Genomic DNA, 25,433 nt, shown 5'->3' with positions numbered 1-25,433 from the left:
AGATCAGTCTTATTGTATTCCCAACAGGTCTATTTTTGATTATATTGCTTTAATTAGAGATGTTTTGGATGCTTCTAAACTCCTGGGAATTAACTCTGGCCTTCAACAGAGTTGAGCATTTGCTTTTATGGAACACTTTAGAGGCTTTTGGTTTTAGCCATTCTTTTATATCTATGATTAAGGCTGTGTATTGTAACATTGAGAGTGTTCTTAAGATTAATGGTGGTTTGTGTGCTCCGTTTAAAGTTGAGAGGGGAGTTAGGCAGGGATGTGCCATGTCTGGTATGTTGTATTCCCTTGCCATCGAACCTTTACTTCAAAAGTTACGAGCTCATTTAAAAGGTCTGATTTTCCCTGGTTGTAATAATTCTTTACATCTTTCCGCCTATGCTGATGATGTTATTGTTTTTGTTAATGGAAAGGAGGATGTTATTAAGTTAGAAAAAATAGTTAATGATTTTAAATGTGTTTCTTCTGCCAAAGTCAATTGGAGGAAAAGTGAAGCTCTACTAGTGGGAAATTGGAATGGAGATCTTTCTGCTTTACCTGGAGGATTAATTTGGAAAAGAGGAGGTTTAAAATACCTTGGTGTCTATCTAGGAAATGAAAATTTCATTAGGAAAAATTGGGAAGGTCTAATTGAGAAAATAAAAGGTTGATTGAAAAAATGGAAATGGTTGCTCCCTCAGATATCTTATAGAGGACGTATTCTTATAATTAATAATCTTGTGGCATCTTCATTATGGCATAAACTGGCGTCTGTGGACCCTCCAAATGGACTCCTTGTAAATATTCAAAGAGAACTGGTGAACTTTTTTTTGGGACAAGTATCATTGGACTCCTCAAAGCATTCTGTTTTTGCCCAAATAAGAAGGAGGTCAAGGTCTGGTTAATCTTGCAAGCAGAAGAGCCACTTTCCGTCTCCAATATGTACAGAAACTTTTAATGGGACCTTATTCACTTGTGTGGAGACCATTGGCTTTAAGCATCTTGAGAAGAGTGGGCAATATGGGAATAGATTTAACATTGTGTTTAATGGATCATAAAATATTGAATTTTACTGGAATTCCTCCTTTTTATCAAAACGTGTTTAAAGTGTGGGGTCTCTTTAAACAGCGGTGGATGGAACCAGCAACTTCTCTTTATAGGTTGTTGGAAGAACCAGTTGTTTTTGGAGCTAGATTTGATACTTCAGGAGAAGATTTTCCTGGTATAACAGATATACTATGTCATAAAAAGCTTTTTAAGCTAAAAAACATCATAAATGAATCAGGATATAATTTACTGAGAGCTGAAAAAGTTGCTATCCTTTTAGGAATTAGATCAATCCGTTTTGCAAAGAAGTTTCTTGACAAACTAACTAAAAGTTTAACTGTTGAAGAGAAGATACTTTTAGAAGAGTTTGGTGCAAGGACTTTAATCCCTGATAGTAAAGATCTTTTTCCAGATCTTGAAATTTGCCCTGTAATAGAGGAGTCTTGTCTTAATAGCCCCTTGGAATTAATGAGTATATTGATTTTTGTACAGTTGAAGGGAAAACATTATATAAATGCATTGTGAAAGCGCATAATCAGCGTAATTTAAGCATTAAAACAGATACAGTATGGAGAGAAAAATTAGGAATCAACTAAACCTGATTGGCGAGCATTTTACAAACCACCATTAAAAAAAAAAACTTGGTGAGTTGCAATGGAGGATTTTACATGGAGCTATTGCCTTTGTGTCTATTTTAAACCACACTGTAAGTGATAAATGTCCTTTTTGTTTTGAACGCGAGACCATTTTTCATTGTTTTATGGAATATAATCGACTTAACCCTCTTTTTGATTTATTAAGTGTTTTTTTAGATTCTTTTAATATTTGTTTTTCAAAGCAAGATTATATTTTGGGTTTCTTTTACAGTTCAAAACAAAAGTTCAAATGTCATATCAATTTTATTGTTGGACAAGCAAAATATGCTGTCTATATCACTAGGAGAAATAAGATAGAAGAAAAGCCAGGGCAAGATGTGTTAGTTTTTAAAAAATATGGTAAAATCAAGAATTCTTATTGATTTTAATTTTCATAAATTGATGAACATGAAAAAAGCTTTTGAAATGCAGTGGTGTTGCAACGATGCTCTGTGTTCAGTTGATGATGAAGAAATTGTTTTTTTTGGGGTTCGTCTAAATTTGTATAAATGTTAGTAAATATTTTAATAAATTGATTGTAAAAATCCAAAAAATCTCTCTCACGCTCTCTCACACACACACACACTTTTTGTCGTTTTTGCTTATTAGCATGATTGAATTGGATGACTGAAGGTCTGCAGCAAAGACACTGTTTAACAAAAAATGGGATTAGATACATAAAGGATTTTTGCATTGACATTTAATTATTCTATTATTATTTTTCTTCATTTTGTGGAATACTGAATCTGTTTTTGTGCAAGTGAGAGGAGTAAATGCATGTTCACATTTAGTCTAGAACTACACAGGACACACATCTCTGCACTTAATAAATGGGAAAACAGAAACTGGCATTACTTATTTGAAAAATAACTCAGATATTTTCTTTTCAATTAAAAAGTAGTGTTACATTACTAGTTACTTGGGAAAAAAAGTAATCTGATTACGTAACTTGCGTTACTTGTAATGCGTTACCTGCAACACTGCTTACTGAAGCAATTAATTATGCATAATTACATGCATCTACCTCGAAACCAAACCCTAAAATATGTATAATATTACACTATGTAAATGTATAATTACACTGTAACAAAGACACCTTAGAATAAAGTATAAATAAAACAATTGATATACGGTATTGATCTACCAAAATAATTTAAAAAGCCTTTCCATTTTTAAAACGTTTATATGTTTATATCATGACAAATATTGATAATTCAGACTGTCACTAAAAAAGAATCAAATAATGACACAAAGCTGATTTGTGCTTTTTCTGTAATTTATTTGTTTGCCAATGGACGAACACCTCCTAATATTACATCACAATATAGCAGCTTGTTGTATTGGATGGTCAACGAGGCAGATCATCTGTTCTGGCTCATGGAAAGGATGGATTGGTTCACATCATCTTGCCAGTCAAACCCAGAACTGAATACTCCAGAGACCTGGATTTCAGTCAGAGCCATAAAGCACCAGCTGTCTGACAGAGAAACAACGTGCCAAAAACCGATTCCAGAGACAAATACTAAATATAACAGAACAAAGACATAAATAAATACATTCTGAAAACAACATCAGAGAAATGGTTATGGACAACGGAATTAGCTTTGCTGACACAGTCATGAAAATACACTTTCAAAACTAGCAGTTTTGTTACATTCAAGCGACGAGGTGAGTTCTGCTTCAAGCATACTGTGCATGGTTCAAAACACTGACAAACATTAAAAAAATTACTACAGCTGACTGTCAGAACACTGTTCGCAATGAACTATTAAGGCACTGAGGAACATTAGATTATCCAAACGATAAACATCTTCTGTAGCTCTCAATGTATAGAAGTAGTTCAAAAAATAAAAAAATTGTTCATATAAACCTTCTCTGACAGCATGTGGTGTTTAGCAGACGACTAGAAAAATGTCAGGCTGTACAAAACGATTCTTGTTCCATCCAAACAGAAAAATGCACTATTTATAGTTTGTTAAAATGAGTTAACAAAACCTAGCTCGAAAAGATGGCTTTGTGCCTGTAAACAGGGGCAAAGATACTGAAGATACAAATAAATAACTTAGCATTTAGTTTGCTGGCTCGTCTTTTTGTTGGTGCAATGCAGGATGATGCTACGGGCCAGCCCAAAATCAATGACAATGGTTTCTCCTAAAGCCATAATTGTTCTCGGCCCAATATGTGCCCAATAAGTTTAACATCCGAAACCAATCCCGTGAGGATGTCACAGAGGAATGATATACATTGGATGACTGGTTTTGTTAGTTAAAGCGATCAGCTACAACTTCAGGCTTGGAGACCAACTTCCAAATATAGCATTTGCACATTAGTCAATCCGAGTCTATCCGTGTGTACTTCACGGGGCCCCAATGCAGCGATCGCCATGAGAAGGGCTTCTGGTAGCTGCGGGGGATGACGGCGGGAACGTTGTTTTCCAGGTACCGAAAAAAACGGTACCACCATACGTGGGTGAAAAAGTTGGTCTGTGATGTCTCTTTGAGGGCCTAGAAAAGATACAGATGTAGAAGGTTAAAATAAACCAGAAATAGGTTGACACGGAAATCTGAATGGAAAATTTTGCATGTGTGGCATACTTGTTGGTTGGCCATTGTGTGATACCACCAGAAGAGACGTGTGGTGATGAAGTAGGCCACGACAACATCAATCGTGTAGTGGTCATGAGCAAGAAGGATGCAAAACACTCCTATTGCGCACAGAGCCCAGCAGCCCCAGTGGTACCACCAGAACCTTCTAGGAGAATCTGTGAGGAGCAAGACAATCAGGGGTCTTATAATGTAGAATTGTGAGTCTACCTAATAGATAACCAGTGAAATAAGGCAAGGCTCGGCAACCTTTTGGGCATGAAGTGCCATTTTTACTTTACCACTTTGCCAATAAGTTTCCACTGAAATCACCTCCTCTAAAGCGCCTCAGATGCACAGCGGTCATGCGAATGGTTTGCCGGAGCCATGCACATCTGTAGACTAGCGCAGGTTAATTCTCACACATAGTATTTATACCTCCTAACCAGCTGTGTGACTATGAGGAAAGATTAACTTAAAATGTATGTCGGAATGCAGTTTTCTCTATTGCTCACTCTGCGTGCCAATGTTGGCATGTGTACCATAGGTTTCCAACCCCTGAAATAAGACAACAATCTACTGACAGCAAGCAAAACTTACATAAAGTCGACTCAAAATGTATTCTGAGGACCATTAAGATTTTTTTGCACTGAACATTTCAGCACATTTTTACCCAAACGGTCAATGCTGTGATGTCTTAAAATAGTAAACGATTACAGGTTTAGATACAGAAAAGAAATGGAAGCGATACATACAGTAATTTATACACAATTAATCATTTTTAGCGCAGGAACTAAACTTTGCAAATGAGCCAAGACTATCAAAATACTAATCTTTTGGAATTTTTACAAATTCAAAAAAAAAAATAAAAAATTTAATTTAATACTCAAAATATATGTAACCTCTTCCCCATATATCACACACTTTTGGGATTGAATATAGTTAATAAATATGAATAGGAACTCCTAGTGATCCATTGACCACTTGATGAAAGCATTGGGTGGAGAGAGGGGAGCGGGATGGGCAAAGGACCTCAAGACGGGAATCAAACTCGGGTCGCCACGAGCACAGTTGCGCTATATGTCGGCGCAGTAACCACGAGGCTATTGGTGCAGACTTTTTTTTTTTTTCGTGCATCAGAGTGGGTTTCTTGTTTCCAGTAATAACACAGTAACAATAAAAACGTCACTATATTTGCATAATCACTCATCTGTGAGGAAGTATTGATCATATAAAATATAGTTTTGGTTGACAAATGTTACGTTTTTACTTTTATTAAGCTTTCAATCCACCTGATCCAAATAGACCCAGGAATGCAAAAAATCATAATCATCTAGACTAGAGCAATAAAAGTCTTACACGTTCAAGTGCATCTCAATATCCAAATACTTTTTGGTACCACTGTATCACCAAAACTTGTGCTTCAACTGTCCACTAGGGGACGGTGTTGTCTCAAGTCAGTGTGAGTTACTCACACTCCTTCATGAAGAGATAAGTGAGGGTGAGCATGACCGTGTGGCCGCTGTACAAGTAGTCTCCACACATGTTATGAGAACCCGTGATGGTCAGACCTCCTCCTGCAATCATTTTCATCACCCGCCGCATCTGAGATTCCCAGTCACCATACAGCTGCCAGAAACAACAAACAAGCATTAGCATCATGACATTCTCCTAGAATTTCTTAAAACCTGTCCCATTTTCTTTCTACAAACTCAGCATGTGTTCATGTCGAGAGCATAAATCAACAAATAAGCCCTTTGAGACTTAACATAAAAGCAAAAAATGGCTCCCAGAAAACAAAGTTCTTGGTGTTGTTGTCTGGGCTTTCTTTCAGCAACTGCATTCAACAGGAAAGCAGGTTCTAACAAGAGTGAAAGAAATGCTGGCCTTCATAATAAGTGTTTCCTGCAGGTCCCATGGTGTGGATTTCCTGCCTTGCATCTCATCGACCATATTGAGTCTCTCTATCTCTCTCACACACACACACGCAGTTGTGAAAGGATCACCAGTGGACTGTCAGCATGGTAATACTAGAGGAGTTACTCTCCAAACAATCATTTCATTTCACAATAATATTGCTCATTTTTCCAGTACGGGCAGATTTTGTCTTAAGATTCATGCAGTCCAGAAAGAGGGCCACTGATGGGGAAAATAGTTCCCTATTTTTTTCTATGAAGAAAATTGCACATTTTCAAAATATTTCACTATTTGACATTTACTTCCCTTATTCTTATTTAACCCTTAAATTACACAACACAATTTTCAGTTAAAGGGGTGGTTGATTGTGATTTCACTTTTTTAACGTTAGTGTGTTACGACACTGAAAGTTCAATTCAAACGGAGATATTGTTTTTTAAAATGATGGCAGTTTAATGCCTACAGTTATGGCTTGTAGGGACTACAATGAGATACTTCTGGGGTTGGTGACATCACAAACCCTGTAATTTACATAAACCATGTTGTGCTGTTTTAAAGAAGAGGAAGAGTTGTTGCCATGCCGTCAAAACTAGGGATGCACGTAAAAATCTATGAATCACGATTCTGTCTTCTAAAGATTCTAACTAATTCACAAGTTTCAAAATCAATGTTCTAAAGCAGCAGTTCTTAATCCTGTTCCTTGCGTCCCCCTGCTCTGCATCTCTCTCAGATTCAGATCATCATCTTGTCAGCTCCTTCAATGAACTGTGTTCCAATTATACAATTTATGTGTATAGACAGAGATATTTTTTCACATAGCTATGTATTGTTACAAAAATGCTACAACGCAACCAAGTATTCTGCTGTATTAAAGTTTTAATCAGGAAGAAACTGTATAATAGAAGCTAACAGAAGCAGTAGCATTTACAAATAACAGCGTAACTAAAGGTATGAGACAACAACAAACCAAAAAAACATACCATTCCGAAACGTCCTGTGAGAGCCGTGCTTGCACAGGTTCTGTGCAATTCTCTTAACTAATATTCTCTGGGTCTCATTCAGGCTCAAATTGATAATCAATATTGACGACGCCATTGTTTACAATACAACACCGGAGCACATGCACTGAGGTGAGGGGCGGGACATTTCTGAACGTCCACTAGGCGATTTACCAAATCACTACACCCTGGGCCAGCTAACCGAGTCCATTGCGTATTTCTAAGTGATTTCCATTAATCATTTAGGATCATAATTCTTAGAATTAAAATCTTTTTTAAACCAGAACACTTGAAAAATTTTACATTTAATCTGTACATTTAATCTAAAAGCATAAATCTAAAATGTAAAAAAGGAAACTGATAAATTTTTTTTTTAAGGGGGGGGGGGGGGGGGGGGGGTCTGTCTTAAACCTTGAAATTTGCAGATCAAACTGACTTGCTAACATCACAATCTTAATAGAAATTTCATAAGCAGCTTTTCAGACATGTTCACAACCCTAAAAATATTATTTAAACAATTTTATTCACATTAAAGCAAAACGAACAAAATATCAATTAATTAATTTTTTACAGTAATGAGAATAATATGGTCTTGCATGACGTTAATGATCATATAAGTAAAATTTGTGCTTAATTGTTATGAAAATATTATTTAAACAATATTTTATTCATAAAATCGGTAAACTTAATATTTTCATTTTTCCATTAGAGTAATGAGAATAATATTTTGTTGGATTAATGATCATTTTGGTGAAATCGTGCTGAAATTGTCAAAGTGAAATGATCATAAAAATATAGTTTATATTTATTAATATAAATTAACATATTATTCATATAACCGCAATTAGAAAAACAATATTTGGGCTTAGAGTTAGGTTTAGGGGTGGACCTCCATGCTTATGTTTTTCCCAAAAATGAAACATTATACAAGTAAAGTATCGATCATTAAAGGAGCCAGGACAATTACATAGTCTATGCCTGAACATGCGAATCACAAAGTTTTTAATGGCACTTCTATTTTTACAGCTTTAAATGGAGTCTCTATTCCCTTCCACTGTATTCTAAATATTTTGGGTGAACTATTCCTTTAACTGGCCAACAAGCATACATGTCGAACATTGTTAAAATTCATAATCAGCACAACTAACTTTGCAATGCTATTAAATAATATGGGAATGGGAAAAGAAAGTAAGATTTTGTTATTTTTACCTTAGGAGAGCATTTGAAGTGCATGCCAGGCACTGGAAGAGTAGTAATGTACATGGTGATGCATCTGTAGAGGTAGAGCGTCCCGACTATGAAAAAGAAGCGTCGACCTACAATTGATCTGTGGAAGGAAGATGTCATGGTTAAATATTTTAACCACAGTACTACAAGAGTACATGTCCAAGCAAGTCACATTTTACATTTCACCCTAAAATTTACGGACATAAATAAGAAATTAGACCTGGTCTATTCATTAAGGTTTTGAATTTTGAAGGTATAGTCGCGACAATTAAGCACATTTTCTCGTCAAAATCTCATTACCATAATGTGACATCCAGACATTTTACATGATGATTCTCAACGATGATTCATACAGTGAAATAAAAAAATTATTTATAGATATTTATTTTTAAAAAATTGCAATGAAAAATGAGGGAAAATTATGCTCAAGCGTTATTAAATAATATTTCATTCATATTTAATTCATATTACAGCAATGAGAAATTTTTCCTGCATTACAGTAATGAGAATAATACTGTATTGCATTACGGTAATAAGTAAAATTGTGTTAATTGACATTTTTTAAATATTATTTAATATAATTAAATATAGTAAATATAATTTTAATATAATTTAATTGAAATATAATTACATTTTTAAATTTTTAATTTCATAATTTTTTGATTTACAGTAACAAAAGTGATATTTTCTTTAATTGCGGTAATGATAATTTAAGTGAAAATTGTAGTTAATTATGAAAATATAATTTAAACAATATTTTATTCACAAAACGATATCATTAAAAAAACTATTCTTTTTATTACAGTAATGAGAATATTTAAATACTGTTATTCATAAAACAGTAATCAGAAGAAATTTATTTTTTTGCATTACCATAATATTTTAGTGAAAATTGTGCGTAACTGTAACAAAAATATAATTTAAATACATTATTCCTATCACAGTAATCAGAAGAACATAGTTTACATTTGCTTTACTGTATTATACTGTACTAAATATTAATCTCATAACTATAATGCATAAAAAATTAATGATATTTTCTTCTGATTACAGTTGAATTTCATGAATAATATATTATTTTAATAATATTCTGTGACAATTAAGCACAACTTATTACTGTAATGCAATAAAATATTATTCTCATTTAAAAGGCTTAATTGTCATGAAAATAATGTCAAAGTCTAAAAAAATCTCCTTACTGTCTTTAAGCACATTAACTTATGTATTTCTTTTGAATTTGTGATAAAACATGCCTGGGACATTACAGGATTTATGAGAATCACCTATAAACAGCATTCATGCAAGACTCTCAAATGATTCACCTACACAGTATGTGCTACTTAGTGTGTAACTCACTTATGTTTTAAGAGACTCAGCTGTATAATCCACAAGACCATCAGAATCATTCCGTTGATCTCGCATATAGTGAAAGCCCACTCCACTCGATCAAAAAAGTCAAAGAACTTGTCAGGGAGTGGTGGAGATGCCTCCTTAGGAGGCACACGTTCATGGACCACAGAAATAATGACGGTGGTCAAGACGAAGCAGCATAAGGCATAGACAAGAGCCACGGCGGTCTTTCCCCACTCAGGAGGGAACTGCGGGGAAGATGGCTCTGGTATGGGAATCTGCACCAGTTCCTTGTGGAACCCATTCACTATGCCATTCCGGTGAGCTTTTCCGACACTCCCAGCATTCCCGTTATGATTCAACACCATGTGCCCATTGGCATGTCCGTTCTTGTGGACGTCGATATGATGCTCGATCTTAAGAGTCTCAATCTTTTCCAGGAGCAGACGACCACCGTCTGACGTGACCCTGGAGAGGGGTGACCTCTTGAAGTCATCCGTCGTAAGACTTAACAAAGCCGGTCCATCGTAGTTTCGTAATGGTTCTGAGTATTCCTGCAGGCCCTGATCGGTCAGCCAGAGCGAGACCTCCTCTTCTGACCACGATGCTACTTTATTCATATCAGCCCTTGAGCTTGTAGAAATGTAATGGAGAATCCGACATAGGCACACACTGCTATGAAACACAATGTTCTTCTCTGACCATGCTCATGACATTTGAAGGGCGTTGGGGAGGAATGGCTCACAATTTCCAGACGTTTAATCCAAATATGACGCACAACTACAGCCTCTTTATAGATGTATGTCCTGTAACATAAAAGACAAAAGTGCATTACTCAGAAAGCACTCCACATTCTGTTTGCAAAGGCATACAAAGCATGTAAGCACACAATTTAAGATTAATTTAATTTATCGTTGAGACACTATAATAGATTTTCTTAATGCTTTAAATTTGATTGTTTATATTTTATGCTTTCTTGTTAATTTTAATTAAAGTTGTTTCAACTTCTAATAGTTTTTGTTATTTTTAAATATCTGTATAGTTTTTAATCAGTTCAATTTTTTGTTAATTTGTTAACTACATTAAATAAAATAATTTGACCTTTTTTATATCTTATTTTATGCAACATTTAATTCAAGTAACAATGGTTTTTAGCTTATATTTAGTAAAAATTAACACTTATATTTAGTAAAAATGTGTATTTTATTTTCTTTGTCAAAAATACACTTAATTATTGTTAACATATTGGCTGTTTATTAGTACTAATAAAGCACATATTCTGCATAACCATATTCTACATTCCTAATCCTACCCAATACTCAAAATTGACAACTACCTTACTAACTATTAATAAGCAGCAAATTAATTTATTGAGGGTTAATGGTTTGTTAATAGCGAGAATTGGACTTTAAAATAAAGTGTGACCATATTCATTTGGTAAAGAAATGCATATTTAGCCATACTCTTTATTCATCTACAAAACTAATTTCAAGCATTTAAAAATAAATCTTTAGTTCTTACAGCATCTAGCATTAGAAATGAACTAGTATACAGTTTAATGACTTTCTGCTAAATACATACAAGAAAAATCTCAAAAATAAATAAATGAGAATAAACCTTTAGACCTTAAATATCTTGAAGATGAGAAATAAATTCAGTCAAATATGTTTTGACTAGTTTTTACAGGTACATGAACATGATAGCAAACGCATTAAAACAGTTAAAATAGTGCACCAATGTTCACAAATGTATCTGTGATATGACAAAAACAGACAACAGTTAAGAAGCACGTGTAACATACTCACGAGTTTCACTTTCCTTGAGAAATTAGCATAATTTCCAGTCACAGTAGACACTCTTTAAAAGAAACTTTTCCAAACTACACAACATCGGAGCCATACAGTCAATACAGCAAAGTGAACCGGTAGAACTGCTAGCTATATTTAATCTTGGTGTATTTACGGAAAGAAGCACATTTAGTTCTCCGAACGGCTGCGAGCTGGAGCAGAAACACACTGATCAGGACCACATGCATCGTCTGACTGAATTCCAGGAGCTCTTGAGAGTTTCCATGGGTGTGGCAGGACTGTTTACATTACAGCAGTAGGGAGAAAGGAACCATCACGGACAACAACTGGTTTCCATTAGCGAGGATGTCTGCCATGAGTTGGCTACCCCTACATAAAGATTGTTTTGAGCCTGTGAATAACTTTACCACATCTCTATCTAGTGCTTGCCCAAGTAAAACTCCAGGGCATGTTGCTATGCAGTTGCCAAGGTGTTCAAGTTGAGTCAAAAAAAACCCACCCTAAGTCTCTATGAAAGGGGTCTTCAAACTTTTTCATTAGTTTAAAAATAACAATAGTCAGTGGATCGTCTGTTTAAAACTCCTAATCTAGGATATCACAGTCCATAAATATTGCACTTTCAAAAAGGGTAGTTCACTGATTTCCAACTGTATTTTAGCATTATTATGAGTAAATGAACAATGTGTAAAGTCCACCAGATGCCGCTTTTAAGGCCTTTTGACAGCTCCAGGGCTTTTGTGACAATTCGGTACGTCTGCATTTTTGTAGCCCTGCTCACTGATAGTCTGATCGAGCCCAGTGCATTATGTTTTCGTATATTTTTTTGCCACAGTCATGTTGCACCGATTAAAAATAAATACAAATTCACATAAACTTTTAACGTTCTCTCAACCCTAATTTAACGTTTTCTTTACGTTACGGAAAAAGTTTTATTTTTGGCCATTCATTTACACGACAACAGCATTTTAGCGGTGTGAAAATGCTAACTTTAAAAATGGGTTTCAAATTTGAAAACTTGTGTTATCCACTTCACGTAAACTACAAAAACCTCAATTTGCAAAAATGGTGACGTCATGTGGTTGTGCATTACGAGTTCAATCTATAGGTATGTGCACAGGCGCTAAGTGTTTACTAAGTGTCTTTACAAAGTGATATCGCCAACTACTGGCCTGGCATGCAAAATATAACGTTTTTAGTCCTTTTCACGGATCCATGTGAACGTTGTTGTCTGTGCGCTAAACTTTAAAAAACACGAAGGAAAAAAACTTTTCAATTTTTAGTACAACGTTGACATGTAAACCTGCTCTAAGTCTATCATAAAATGGGCTATTTATTTTTTTAGCCCATTTTATGTACTATTATGCACTATTATCTATGTCCACAGCATAAGCAGTGTAGTTCGAGTCACACAAGTGTAATAGTAACAATGTTAAGTAAGAGAAATATAAACTGTGATGCTTGACTTACTTAAAGGTCCCATGGCATGAAAATGTCCCTTTATGAGGTTTTTTAACATTAATATGAGTTCCCCTAGCCTGACTATGGTCCCCCAGTGGCTAGAAATGGCGATAGGTGTAAACCGAGCCCTGGGTATCCTGCTTCGCCTTTGAGAAAATTAAAGCTCAGATGGCCCAATCTGGAATCTTCCCCTTATATCGTCATACAGGGAAAGGTTACCTCCCCTTTCTCTGCTTTGCCCACCCATGAGAAAATGAGCTACGGCCGTGCGAGACGAATGCAATTTTTTGTTTTTTCCTCGAGAGACATCATGGCTTGCAAATGAGCGAAGCACTGTTTTGCGTCTGAGTAATAAACTGCGCATATTAACAGACAAATTATGTTCATATTTAAAAGTCCAAACAGTCAGTAAGCGACAAGTGCTTGGAAACGCTGTTTTGTAAATGATTTATTGATGAGTCTGCTGCTTTAAGGCAAACTGAAAGCGCTGCTTCTCTGCCGCTCGCTGCTCAGAACAGACGCCGAGAGAGGCGACACTGCGCCGGGAGAGAGACCTCACGCTCGCGGGGCAGTACTGGAGACATCTTCCAACTGAATGATAAGGTTTTTTTGTTTGTTTTTTTTAAGTCGCTAGGTTTGTTAGTATGTACCCGTTATGGGGAAAAAAGCCACCTAAAGGGTCTGAAAGTTACTAAATATTGTGCTAAAGTCGCGCTTGTGTGTGTGAGATGCGGGAGCTGATGGCAGCGGGCGGTGGATAGTGTTGCGGTCCGCCCAGGTAAAGTCTAAGTGTGGGAAACACTGACCATATCCAGACACAATATTTTAAACTAACCATTCGGAGACGTCCTGCTGTAACCGCTGAGTTGCAACTTCTTCATCCGGTGCTTCTCCATCCGGATCAGATTCTGGGTCAAACTGAAAAGCTTGAAGGACTGCGTGTCTACGAGCCATTGCGATACATCCACTGTCAACATTAGCACATGGTACCGTGGCCACAAGCTGCAGGCCACACACCCACCCTCCACCTTGCCCCGCCTCTCTCCTCCTCATTAGCATTTAAAGCTACAGACACAGAAATGGCACGTCCTAAGGCAAGCTCATTTTGGGACTGGCTCATAGTGGCTGAAATTCTGGAACGAGACTTCAGATACAGTACTAGGACCACTTAGGCCTATATAAAAGCATCCAAAAAACAGCATGTCATGGGACCTTTAAAAAAGACAGGACGAAATTAAAATTCATGAATTTAAAAATTTTAAATTTAGAAATGTCTGAATGCATGTTATAGATCTTGTGAATAATTCATCCTTGTAAAACTGTATTTTTTTACAAAAACTTTTTTTTACATCATGTTTAGTCAAAATAAACCTGCCCCCTACTGCAAGCTCATATTCATCTGCCTCCACTTTTGAGTACTACTCCCACATCTCAACATCCAATAAACAACAACTAAATAGTCCAAAGTCCATACCCACCTTTTTTTTTTTTTTTTTTATTAATTTTTTTTTTTTATAATCGTCTTGGATGTGCATCACCATACAGAAGAAAAGATCTGTCGCTACTTTACTTGCATTTCATTGCAAGTTCAGCCCACTTTGCAGTTTATTTTTGATAAGAACAATTTACGTAAACACACAGACACTGTTCGACAGACATTTAAAGTGACCAATCACAATTAATTTTGTTTACATGCGGTTTAGGGATGGTCGATTTGACTGCCACTACAGAAAATAACCTGGTTAATTTCTGTCGTTCTGTTTCTGTATTCACAGAACTTGTGATCTCATTTCCAGGAAAATCATGAGTCAAGTTGCAAATGTGCACAAGAAATAATGGGAGGGGTCCTTATTTATACAATGGCACACACTTGCAAGAGCCTCGCTTCCTGTCACAACTATACTACACAAAAGTTGTTATAGCCATGAAAAACTCTTCCCCATCTTGTAGGAAACAGCAGTACATATATGATAAGATTAGGGGTAAAGAGAAGTGCAAATTTTTATCTGAAATGATTATGCAATTCAAATTAAATTAAAATAAATGAATATAGCTAACATGCAAAAAATTATATCAGAGTGTAACTATGGTTTCCTGTGACATTTTTCACACACACAAGCAAACGAATATGAATATCACTAGTCAAGCTGAGCAAGATCGATACATTAAGACAAAACAATGGCACTGTTTATAACCGCTGCTTTATCACCTCTTTTATAACTCAGCTACTCAGAAATGTTAATTCTGATTGGTCATAGCATATAGAGCATATTCATGTTAAACTCTATATTGGACTGTAGCAATCTTGTTTTCACTATGGTTTACTACCGACTGTAGTAAAAATGGCCTGGGGGGGGGGGGGGGGTTAATACTAATCTATATATTTATGTTAATGTATATGTTGAGCATAAAACATCTGAGGTATGCAATACTGATAACTTTAAAACAAGTTGTAGCAAAGAACATTGTTTGGAAGAACATGAAAATGTTAAGAGATATTAAAGCTGCACTGGTGAGCGTGACAACCACAAACCACAGTTGCAAAGCCGCTGGTAGTGGCTGAAAAACAAAATGCACATGTTAAAGTTGCTCTTTTAAGTGGATAGAGGGACAAGAATTGAGTACAAACTTTGTTTACAAAAGAAATAACAGTTTAGCAACTAAATATGGAAACATGAGGGGTATGTCAGCACATTAAATTGGATTAAGTAAAAATTGGCTTTGTATTCTGTCTTACAATTTGATCACTGAATGTCCCACATTGAATCATTAATTTCTCTTTCCCAATTCATTACTCACATCTCACCCTCAGTCTTTTTTCCGCAGGGGATTTATTAGGGCTGCTATAGGGGATTAGTATTATTTTGATAATCAATTAATGATTAATTGACAAACAGTCAATAATTTTGGCAGATTGATCAGTAGGCTTATTATTCAGCTTTTGCAATTCATTAAAATATTGAGTTATACATGTTCTATGCATATAGAGCAGAAAAACAAGTACACTGATACAGTTTTTTTCCATGTTTAATATTGTAAAGCATTAAAGCAAGTGTGTTTTAAAGCAATCTATTGCATAAAGTGTAATCATGACATGACTATAATGGAGTGCCAACTGCAGAGCTTATGCAAACATCTACATCGATACGATCAGATGCCTTCGTTTTTTCATGTTGTCTTTTTTATTGTATATAACATCCTCATTGTAAAATAATAGTTGAGGATAAAATTAATCCTTAATCATATGGACTGATTTGGAAAAAGAAACAAAAATGGCAAGTGTATAATAATTTGGAACACGGTGTAATACGCTGATGAAAATTTAATTTAAAAAAAATAAAAAATTATTATTTTTTTATATATATATATATATTGTGACATGCGTCCCGAGCACCTATCAGCGTCGCCCTGGAAACAGAGGAGAAACACCTGTTCCCAATCACCGCGGGCTGGTCGGGCACAGCTGACGCCACTTCGGCGAGGGATACAAAAGCCGCCTGGCGGAAGGACAGGGTGAGCCATGACTCCTGAGCGAAGCCAACTAACCTTTGTCTTTTTTTCCTGTGCCAAGCAGACACCAGTGCATGACCGACCAGCCCCGGGATTTGAGCACGAGCACGAGCACGACGCACGGAGCACCCACACCGGGGAGAGGAACGATCACAGAGCACCGACTGCAGCACTAAAGACACGTTGGCACTTCCCCACACAAGGAACTATTAATAAAATACACCCTCCGGGGTTTCTGTTAACCCTCAACCCCTCGTGTGATTCTTCAGCCCGCTACAAAATATATATATATATATATATATATATATATATACACACATACACACACACACACACACAGGTGCTGGTCATAAAATTAGAATATCATGAAAAAGTTGATTGAGGCCAGCAAATAAGATTAGGGGAATGAATCTAATATACAAGTTTCACTTTTTGAATGGTATTACTGAAATAAATCAACTTTTTCATGATATTCTAACTTTATGACCAGCACCTGTATATGTTTACCTGCATTTAACCCTCAAGGGGTATGTCGAGCAAATATTTTAGGTTTGACTGACAAAAAAAGTGATTTTAGTTTTAAAAGATTGATGGCTTTAAACTTTTTTTGTGTAAAAAGTGTTACATTTAAATTTCTCTATTTTAGATTTTGGGTTTTGTGATCAGTCAATGCATGAGTCGCTCACTTGATAAGGGAAATGAGCTTGCAAAATAAATATCCAACACTGACCAAAACTTAAAAAATAATAAAATATCAAAGAATATATGTAGGTTAGTAAATATAACTGATTATCAGTGTTATATGAGTGCATGTATACATATATACACACACACACATATGAAAAGTCTGTATTGCATTGTTTTGTTATATCACCCAACCCAAAAACTGGGATGTGAAAGGTCAGTTAAATGTTCAACTCTAAAACTACAAGTCAGAATAAGATGGCCAGCAGCACTGCTGATGGGGAAGGACAGGCCACAATAGACCCATTGAGTCTCTGAATCACTCTCTGTCTTCTCAGAAACTCCTCAACACACACATTCCATAAGGTGAAACTAAATTAGCATTACCAGCACGTCTTGAGTTCACATTAACAAACAAGAGCACAAACTGGGAAACGCCTCGATTCGAGCAGTTCAAAAGTCAGATATCAAAGTGGGAGGCACTGCTTTGTAGATACATTTCTCTGCATGCTGTAGCATTTGGACCAGTCAGACACACATTTATTCATTATATTTAATGAATAATCAAGCAAACCCTCTCATTCAACAAACAATCTGTGAGGGTCTATGGACGCTTCCCCCCCGAAAGAGCACCCTAAAGGGCTCAGTTACCAGGGCAACCATCTGATAAGACTGTTATATTGCTCAAATAAAATGACCCTTCTGAAACCCACGCAATGCCCATACAAACAAAACTTTCCTCCTTGTCACTCATAGACAAACCCATCTACAGATAAACATGCATCCCAGGACATTGTGTGTATGATTTTAACCATCTTGGTTTTTAACCAATAATATTCCCCCTTAAGCTAATTTGCAACAATGCTTGACTTTGCAATGTAAACGGAGCAATTAAAATTGCACTTGAAACAAGTAATACACACACACGTCATTACATGGAACTACAAATGCAAGGATGTTTGGATTTTGTGTTAATGTTCCTACTCTGGTTTGATTTGGGCAACTACTATGCGCTGAAAATTGAATAACATTAAAAAAGAATCACTGAGGAAACTGCCATGTCTATTAAAGGTGTTCTACTCCAATCTTAATGTGAACAAGAGGGATTTTCCATTGTCTGGTCCTTTAGTGCTGGTGTAAGGTTTCAAGACTGGACCACATTCACTTGATAAGAGTCTTTGGGGAGAGTCAGTGTCTGGCCTTTCCAACACTGAGAGCTTTATCACATGTCTGCCTCAAGAATAACATTCATATACAACCACGGGATACAGGATATAGCCATTATAAAGAGTATCACAACGCATGCATGTTCTACATCAGCAGCACCACACGCATGCGTTGTGATACTCTTTATAATGGCTATATCCTATATCCCGTGGTTCTATATGAGTGTTATGAGTGCCTTGTTTGCGCATGCATTGGAGTACTCTCCATAATGGTGGTAAATGGTTATTCGGGGGAGAAGAATTGTTGAATAAAGTCTTTATTTTTGTTTTCTATGTGCACAAAAATATTCTTGTAGCTTCGAAAAATTATGGTTGAACCACTGATGTCATGGAGGGTCAGAGAGCTCAATATATCAAAATATCAATATCACAAACATTTGTGTTCTGAAGATGAACAAAGGTCTTATGGGTTTGGAATGACATGAGACCGAGTAAATAATGACCAAATTGTACTCCGTAGGCTAGCTGTTTTGTTTGGTTTTTGCAAAATACTCGATAATGTCAAATTGTACATTGTTAAAACAACAATTACAATATTATCGCAGACAATATATATAGCACATCCCTAACACACAAACACATCTCGTATCTGGAGCCTTGTAAACAGCACATTTGTATATGGGGTTTGATCCTTCTCCTTTAGCAAAATGGCTATTGACTGGAAACCAGGAGACTCTCAGTTTAGTGAAGAACCAGGAAGATAGATCAGTCCCAGATGTTATTTATCACATCAACACAATGTTTGGCTCCACTCTCACAGAAGGAAGCAAGAGTAAAACAAAGGAAACTTTGCTTATAAGGGGCCAATAAACTCTGTATTACATATAAACACTCAGGCTTCATTTGGTAACAACCTCATTGACATCTACTTTTTTTGTGTGGAGTGGATCATGTTATTGATCTGGCTACGGAATTTCCTTAATGTAAAACAGCAGATCTCTAAATATGCACACATTATATAGATTTTCTCATTAGCAAACAGTAATAATCTGAATTCTTAACATTTGTTTACTAAGCAAATGGTCATCAGTTAAGAATTGTGTGCTTGTGATTTTCAACAGGACTCATTTAAAACTCTGAATGCATCAAAGTTTTGTATTGAGATTAAAACATAGCCGGAATATAATTTCATTTCATTCACATGTGTTTCATAAACACATAATCCTTTCTGGATTACAATCCGCCATCAAAATGATAAGTTTAATTATTTTAGCTGCTGTGAGAATGATCCTCCACCTGCAGGATCCTCACATGCGATAGCCTAACAGCCAGGAAAACGTCTTTATGTTTACAGACGTGACGTGCAAACCTGCATAAATTAAATATGAATAAATGAATAAATAAATATATTAATGAATAAATGGATAAATAAATGTGATAATAGGAAAATAAATAAATGAATCAACGACTTGATAAAATAAATATGATTAATTTGTAATAAAATTACCCCCCCCCCCTTAATTTATTTTCTGCTTTTAGACATTAATACATTTAAAAAAAAATCACTAATTCTTTTTTAATGTATTTTTATTATTTATACATTTATTTATATATGCATAAATTTTTTTAGAATGATTTATTCCCACATGTATTTATTTTGATTTATTTATTCATTTATTTTTACTTTTCCGTGTGTAACATGTACATGAGGAAGGTGGTCCTTGTGTAGCTTCAGTGCATCATTGGTTGAGAGCTCACGCGTCGAATCGTCAGGCCAGCTAAGTGATAGAGATGAGAGTTTTCAAAGAAAATAGCGGCAAGTAGTAATTTGTTCTCCAGTTTGCTACGGGATGTGGCAGATCAGCTGGAGAGTTGTAAGTTATTTTCACAGAACGTTATTCGCATTAGTGCCGAAATATTTAAAACATTTTCCAGAAATAAAAACAGGAAGCTGAAGCTGAAGTCTGGTACCATCGACATCAGACCCTAGGGTGATGACACCCAGAGTCAGACACCCAGTGGATGGTCGGTTTCTAGTCTAATAACTGAGTGTTATCACCCTAGGGACTGAAGTTCCAGACTCGAGGTCGACGATGCTGTGGGAGATCACATACAGTGGGTACGGAAAGTATTCAGACCCCCTTAAATTTTTCACTCTTTGTTATATTGCAGCCATTTGCTAAAATCACTTAAGTTCATTTTTTTTCCTCATTAATGTACACACAACACCCCATATTGACAGAAAACACAGAATTGTTGACATTTTTGCAGATTTATTAAAAAAGAAAAACTGAAATATCACATGGTCCTAAGTATTCAGACCCTGTGCTGTGACACTCATATATTTAACTCAGGTGCTGTCCATTTCTTCAGATCATCCTTGAGATGGTTCTACACCTTCATTTGAGTCCAGCTGTGTTTGATTATACTGATTGGACTTGATTAGGAAAGCTACACACCTGTCTATATAAGACCTTACAGCTCACAGTGCATGTCAGAGCAAATGAGAATCATGAGGTCAAAAGGAACTGCCTGAAGATTTCAGAGACAGAATTGTGGCAAGGCACAGATCTGGCCAAGGTTACAGAAAAATTTCTGCTGCACTTAAGGTTTCTAAGAGCACAGTGGTTTCCATAATCCTTAAATGGATGACGTTTGGTACGACCAGAACCCTTCCTAGAGCTGGCCGTCCGGCCAAACTGAGCTATCGGGGGAGAAGAGCCTTGGTGAGAGAGGTAAAGAAGAACCCAAAGATCACTGTGGCTGAGCTCCAGAGATGCAGTCGGGAGATGGGAGAAAGTTGTAGAAAGTCAACCATCACTGTAGCCCTCCACCAGTCGGGGCTTTATGGCAGAGTGGCCCGATGGAAGCCTCTCCTCAGTGCAAGACACAAAAAAACACCTGAAGGACCACAAGATGGTGAGAAATCAGATTCTCTGGTCTGATGAGACCAAGATAGAACTTTTTGGCCTTAATTCTAAGCGGTATGTGTGGAGAAAACCAGGCACTGCTCATCACCTGTCCAATACAGTCCCAACAGTGAAGCATGGTGGTGGCAGCATCATGCTGTGGGGGTGTTTTTCAGCTGCAGGGACAGGACGACTGCTTGCAATCGAAGGACAGATGAATGCGGCCAAGTACAGGGATATCTATGGAGCGATTTTTGTGCCAATATTTATCAAACAAATCCAGTGTTTTGCAAATAAACACAATCTGCTTTGCAGAGAAAAACTCGACTTTCAAACAAACGCAAAGAGATTTTCAAATACAAAACTCTTTGAGAGAAAATGCAGAGGTATGGACAAATATATGTATTGTGTGTTACAACTGTGAGACTCATTTGCCTTTTTATGAGGAAACTTGGCTTGATTTTCTCACAAATGCGACAGGCTGATTTTCTCACAGGAGTGCGGGCTGATTTTCTCACATGTGCAATTGAGCAACTTTCTTTTCCAAAACCGCATCACTTTTGCGTTTGAAAGTAGAGTTTTTCTTTGCAAAGCAGATTGTGTTTATTTGCAAAACACTGGATTTGTTTGATAAATATTGGCACAAAAATCGCTCCATAGATATCCTGGACGAAAACCTTCCCCAGAGTGCTCAGGACCTTAGACTGGGCCGAAGGTTTACCTTCCAACAAGACAATGACTCTAAGCACACAGCTAAAATAACGAAGGAGTGGCTTCACAACAACTCTGTGACTGTTCTTGAATGGCCCAGCCAGAGCCCTGACTTGAACCCAATTGAGCATCTCTGGAGAGACCTAAAAATGGCTGTCCACCAACGTTTACCATCCAACCTGACAGAACTGGAGAGGATCTGCAAGGAGGAATGGCAGAGGATCCCCAAATCCAGGTGTGAAAAACTTGTTGCATCTTTCCCAAAAAGACTCATGGCTGTATTAGATCAAAAGGGTGCTTCTACTAAATACTGAGCAAAGGGTCTGAATACTTAGGACCATGTGATATTTCAGTTTTTCTTTTTTAATAAATCTCCAAAAATGTCAACAATTCTGTGTTTTTCTGTCAATATGGTGTGCTGTGTGTACATTAATGAGGAAAAAAACTTAAATGATTTTAGCAAATGGCTGCAATTTAACAAAGAGTGAAAAATTTAAGGGGGTCTGAATACTTTCCGTACCCACTGTATGTAGCTTCAGCTTCCTGTTTTTATTTCTGGAAAATATTTTTTTTTTTTTTAAATGTATAAAAGCAGCAAATAAATTAAGGGGGGGAAAATTAATTTTATTACAAATTAATCATTTACTTTATCAAGTCGTTTATTTATTTTCCTATTATCAAATTTATCTATTTATTCATTCATATTTAATTTATGCAGGTTTGGTCCTCCATACACACAAAGTAGGATTTACTTGGAAAAAAAGCTAAAAAAAAAACAAATCACTCAGAAATTGCAAGTAAATTTCCCAAACAATTACAATGAAACACTGAATTAATGACATTTTTAAGTAGTCAGTAAAAGGCACTCCAATTAAATCCATTTAATTTACTGTGAAAAAATATTTTTTTACTGTGCATAAGTGGGATTTCGCACCACACATCATACATCTCATGATTTAACTTGAGTGTGTCAGCGACAAACCATCCACAGCCGTTTGACAGTGTATATATATATATTTACTTTCCACAGTAAAAGTCTATATTAGGAGCATGTGTCTCCACACAGTGCGCATGTCTCATATTTTCCATAAACAGCCTGGAGCTCTTGGTTATATGAGTGTCAACAACCACAGAGAGAAACCACACAAGAAAAAAAAACAAGCATGTGAGCCTAAGGTCAGGAGCCACAAAGTGCATCTTCATCAATACTGCCGATCCATTTTTGATAAGGATGATTAGTAGTAACCATTTAGACTTAGTGTAAACTTGAGATCATTTTGTCTTGAATGCCACTCTGTCCTCTTTACATGAACTGACTTTGTATACAACAGGAAACAGCTTTATGCAAAGTTTAATAACTTTCTGCAGAGAAGACATTTGACATGCAAATAGCAGATTTTCACATTTCTGTAAGCCTCTAGTTGAGCCCCCTGGGACTGGAGCCCAGCTGCTGGCCTTGTGTTTCCAGTGAGTTCCAGAGCGCACACACACACACCTGAGAGACATCCAATTACCCAAAGATCAACACAGGCTCCAGTCTTTCCACCAGCTAATAAATGTCTCCTGCTTAATCCTAATTACATTTAGTCATTAGTCATCTGAGAACACCTACACTGAAACCATCAAGACTCAATATGTCAATATGCAGCATTATTTCAGCCTAAAAAAACAGAAACACCCTTTTTGTCCCGAAGCATATGGCTTATTATATTCCAGCCGTGCAGCTAAAAACACAACATTATGAAAGCTACAAGAGGAAAATAACATGAGGCTCTGTTCAGAATGACACTGTAAATAAAGAAATAAATAACAGAAAATGTACTGGTCATTTTCTGCCATTTATTTTACGGATATTTCTGAGAAAACACCAAGCGATGAAGTGCAAATTTCAATACAGAAAATTCCTTCATGTCGTGTCCTATTTTTTACAGTTTTTTAAATTCCAATATAAATGAAATGGCACTGAATACAAACCTTTTTTTAATTTTTCGGCCAATTTAATTTGGACATTTTCATCATTTCAACACTCTACAATAAGGTTTAAATTATTAACATTAGTTAATGTGTTTAACAAATATTTTTAGAGAATGCATTAATCTAGGTTAATGTTATTTTATTAATATACTATTGTGCAGGTAGGCCTAAATCATGTTTGTTCATAATACATTAAGAAATATTACTTAAAATGTAAAAAATGTATTGAGCCATATCTTTCCAGTTATTTTTGCTGTAATTTTGCACTTAATTAAAACTCATTTTTTAAATACCATTTGTTTTATTAGACAAAATAGCATAGATTAACTTGCTTGTAACATTTAAAACTATTGATTTGATTTTTTTTTCTGACAAACTAGTATAAAGTCTTTACATCATATTCTTGGATTTTTTATTATTATTATTAATGTACAAAAACAAATGAAACCAATGCAAACACAATTACATTTACATTACAAAGATCTATTATTACAGGGTTCCTCCAAGATGATGACTTTTCCAATCCAGGAAAATGACTAATCCCTGATATTTCCAGGTTTTTCCATGACACAGTAAAATATAACCAGGCCTTTTCTCAGATTTCATCAAACAAATTTGTTCAAATAAAGAGAGAATCAACGTCTATTTAGTCTACTAACGTTACACCTAAGTACCTCGAAGAAGTATTACCCCTGATGATGCTAGTAAGCTAACATTGGCATTTTAAGAAAGATTCCAACATATCAAGTCCCAAATATCATCCTGCCACCACTCGATAACAAAACATAAATAAACAAATTCCACGTTTATGCATACACCGTGATGAATTCGCAACAGATGGGACGACAACAATACACGAGCATGTATGCATTTGAACAACTGTACGCATTCTGACCAGCAGAAAGTTGCGATGATCAACAGATGAACCATTGCATCCGCTGTAATCGCGACGACACTCGAATGTTCGAATTTAGGCTGTTGCACTGAAATGCGCGCGACGAATACAGTGAACGGATTGTTTAATGCAGTCGAAAACCTTACCACGAGCGCTCGTCTTCACAAACCCACGGGATGCATGCGCCTTGAGCTTCATCTTGGAGAAACTCGCTCTGAAAGAGCCTGCAGACGTCTTGAAGGGTCTCTAGGCAGCTCAGCACGCATGTGTTGAGAGTTGCATAGGGTAAAGTTGGTGGATTCTTGGTAACAGAAGCACGTAACGTTAGGTCACCAAAAGAGGTTTGTGATCAGTAACCACCCTGAAGGCGGGGCGAAACCTCACGTTTTGAGTGGGTGTGGGGGGCAAAAAGGATGAGATGAGAATGGGAAAAATCGAAGTCGTGCCATATCATTTCACAGTTAATGAGCTGTTGTCTGCAGCTGAAAGCAGTTATTGATTGTTTTGTTGATTGTTGAGAAAACTGACTGCCATCCGTGACTTATTGCATTATTCTAATAATATTCTATTAAAC

The 25,433-nt window shown here is 36.2% G+C and overlaps 1 protein-coding gene across 2 annotated transcripts; it reads right to left on the bottom strand.

Annotated features, from left to right (window-relative positions):
* Positions 1 to 2,933: 2,933 nt before the first annotated feature.
* On the bottom strand, positions 2,934 to 25,213 carry LOC306857813 (phosphatidylcholine:ceramide cholinephosphotransferase 1-like). Of its 2 annotated transcripts, none has more exons than XM_079397995.1 (6): positions 11,550 to 11,789; positions 9,751 to 10,550; positions 8,377 to 8,494; positions 5,728 to 5,881; positions 4,265 to 4,431; positions 2,934 to 4,174 (listed from the first exon to the last, which is right to left on the bottom strand). In XM_079397995.1, exons 2-6 carry the CDS (start codon positions 10,362 to 10,364, stop codon positions 4,001 to 4,003), a joined length of 1,227 nt encoding a protein of 408 aa, XP_079254121.1. In that variant the 5' UTR covers positions 10,365 to 10,550; positions 11,550 to 11,789; the 3' UTR covers positions 2,934 to 4,000. The 2 variants fall into 2 exon arrangements, with proteins under 2 accessions (XP_079254121.1, XP_079254120.1); XM_079397994.1 differs by lacking the exon at positions 11,550 to 11,789 and adding an exon at positions 25,006 to 25,213 and having other exon boundaries at positions 2,941 to 4,174.
* Positions 25,214 to 25,433: the final 220 nt, after the last annotated feature.

The sequence above is a fragment of the Barbus barbus genome (genome assembly GCF_936440315.1).
Source record: "Barbus barbus genome assembly, chromosome: 38".
Classification (NCBI taxonomy): Eukaryota; Metazoa; Chordata; class Actinopteri; order Cypriniformes; family Cyprinidae; genus Barbus; species Barbus barbus.
Note: the sequence above shows the minus strand (reverse complement) of the source record. Positions and strands in the feature narration are given on the sequence as shown.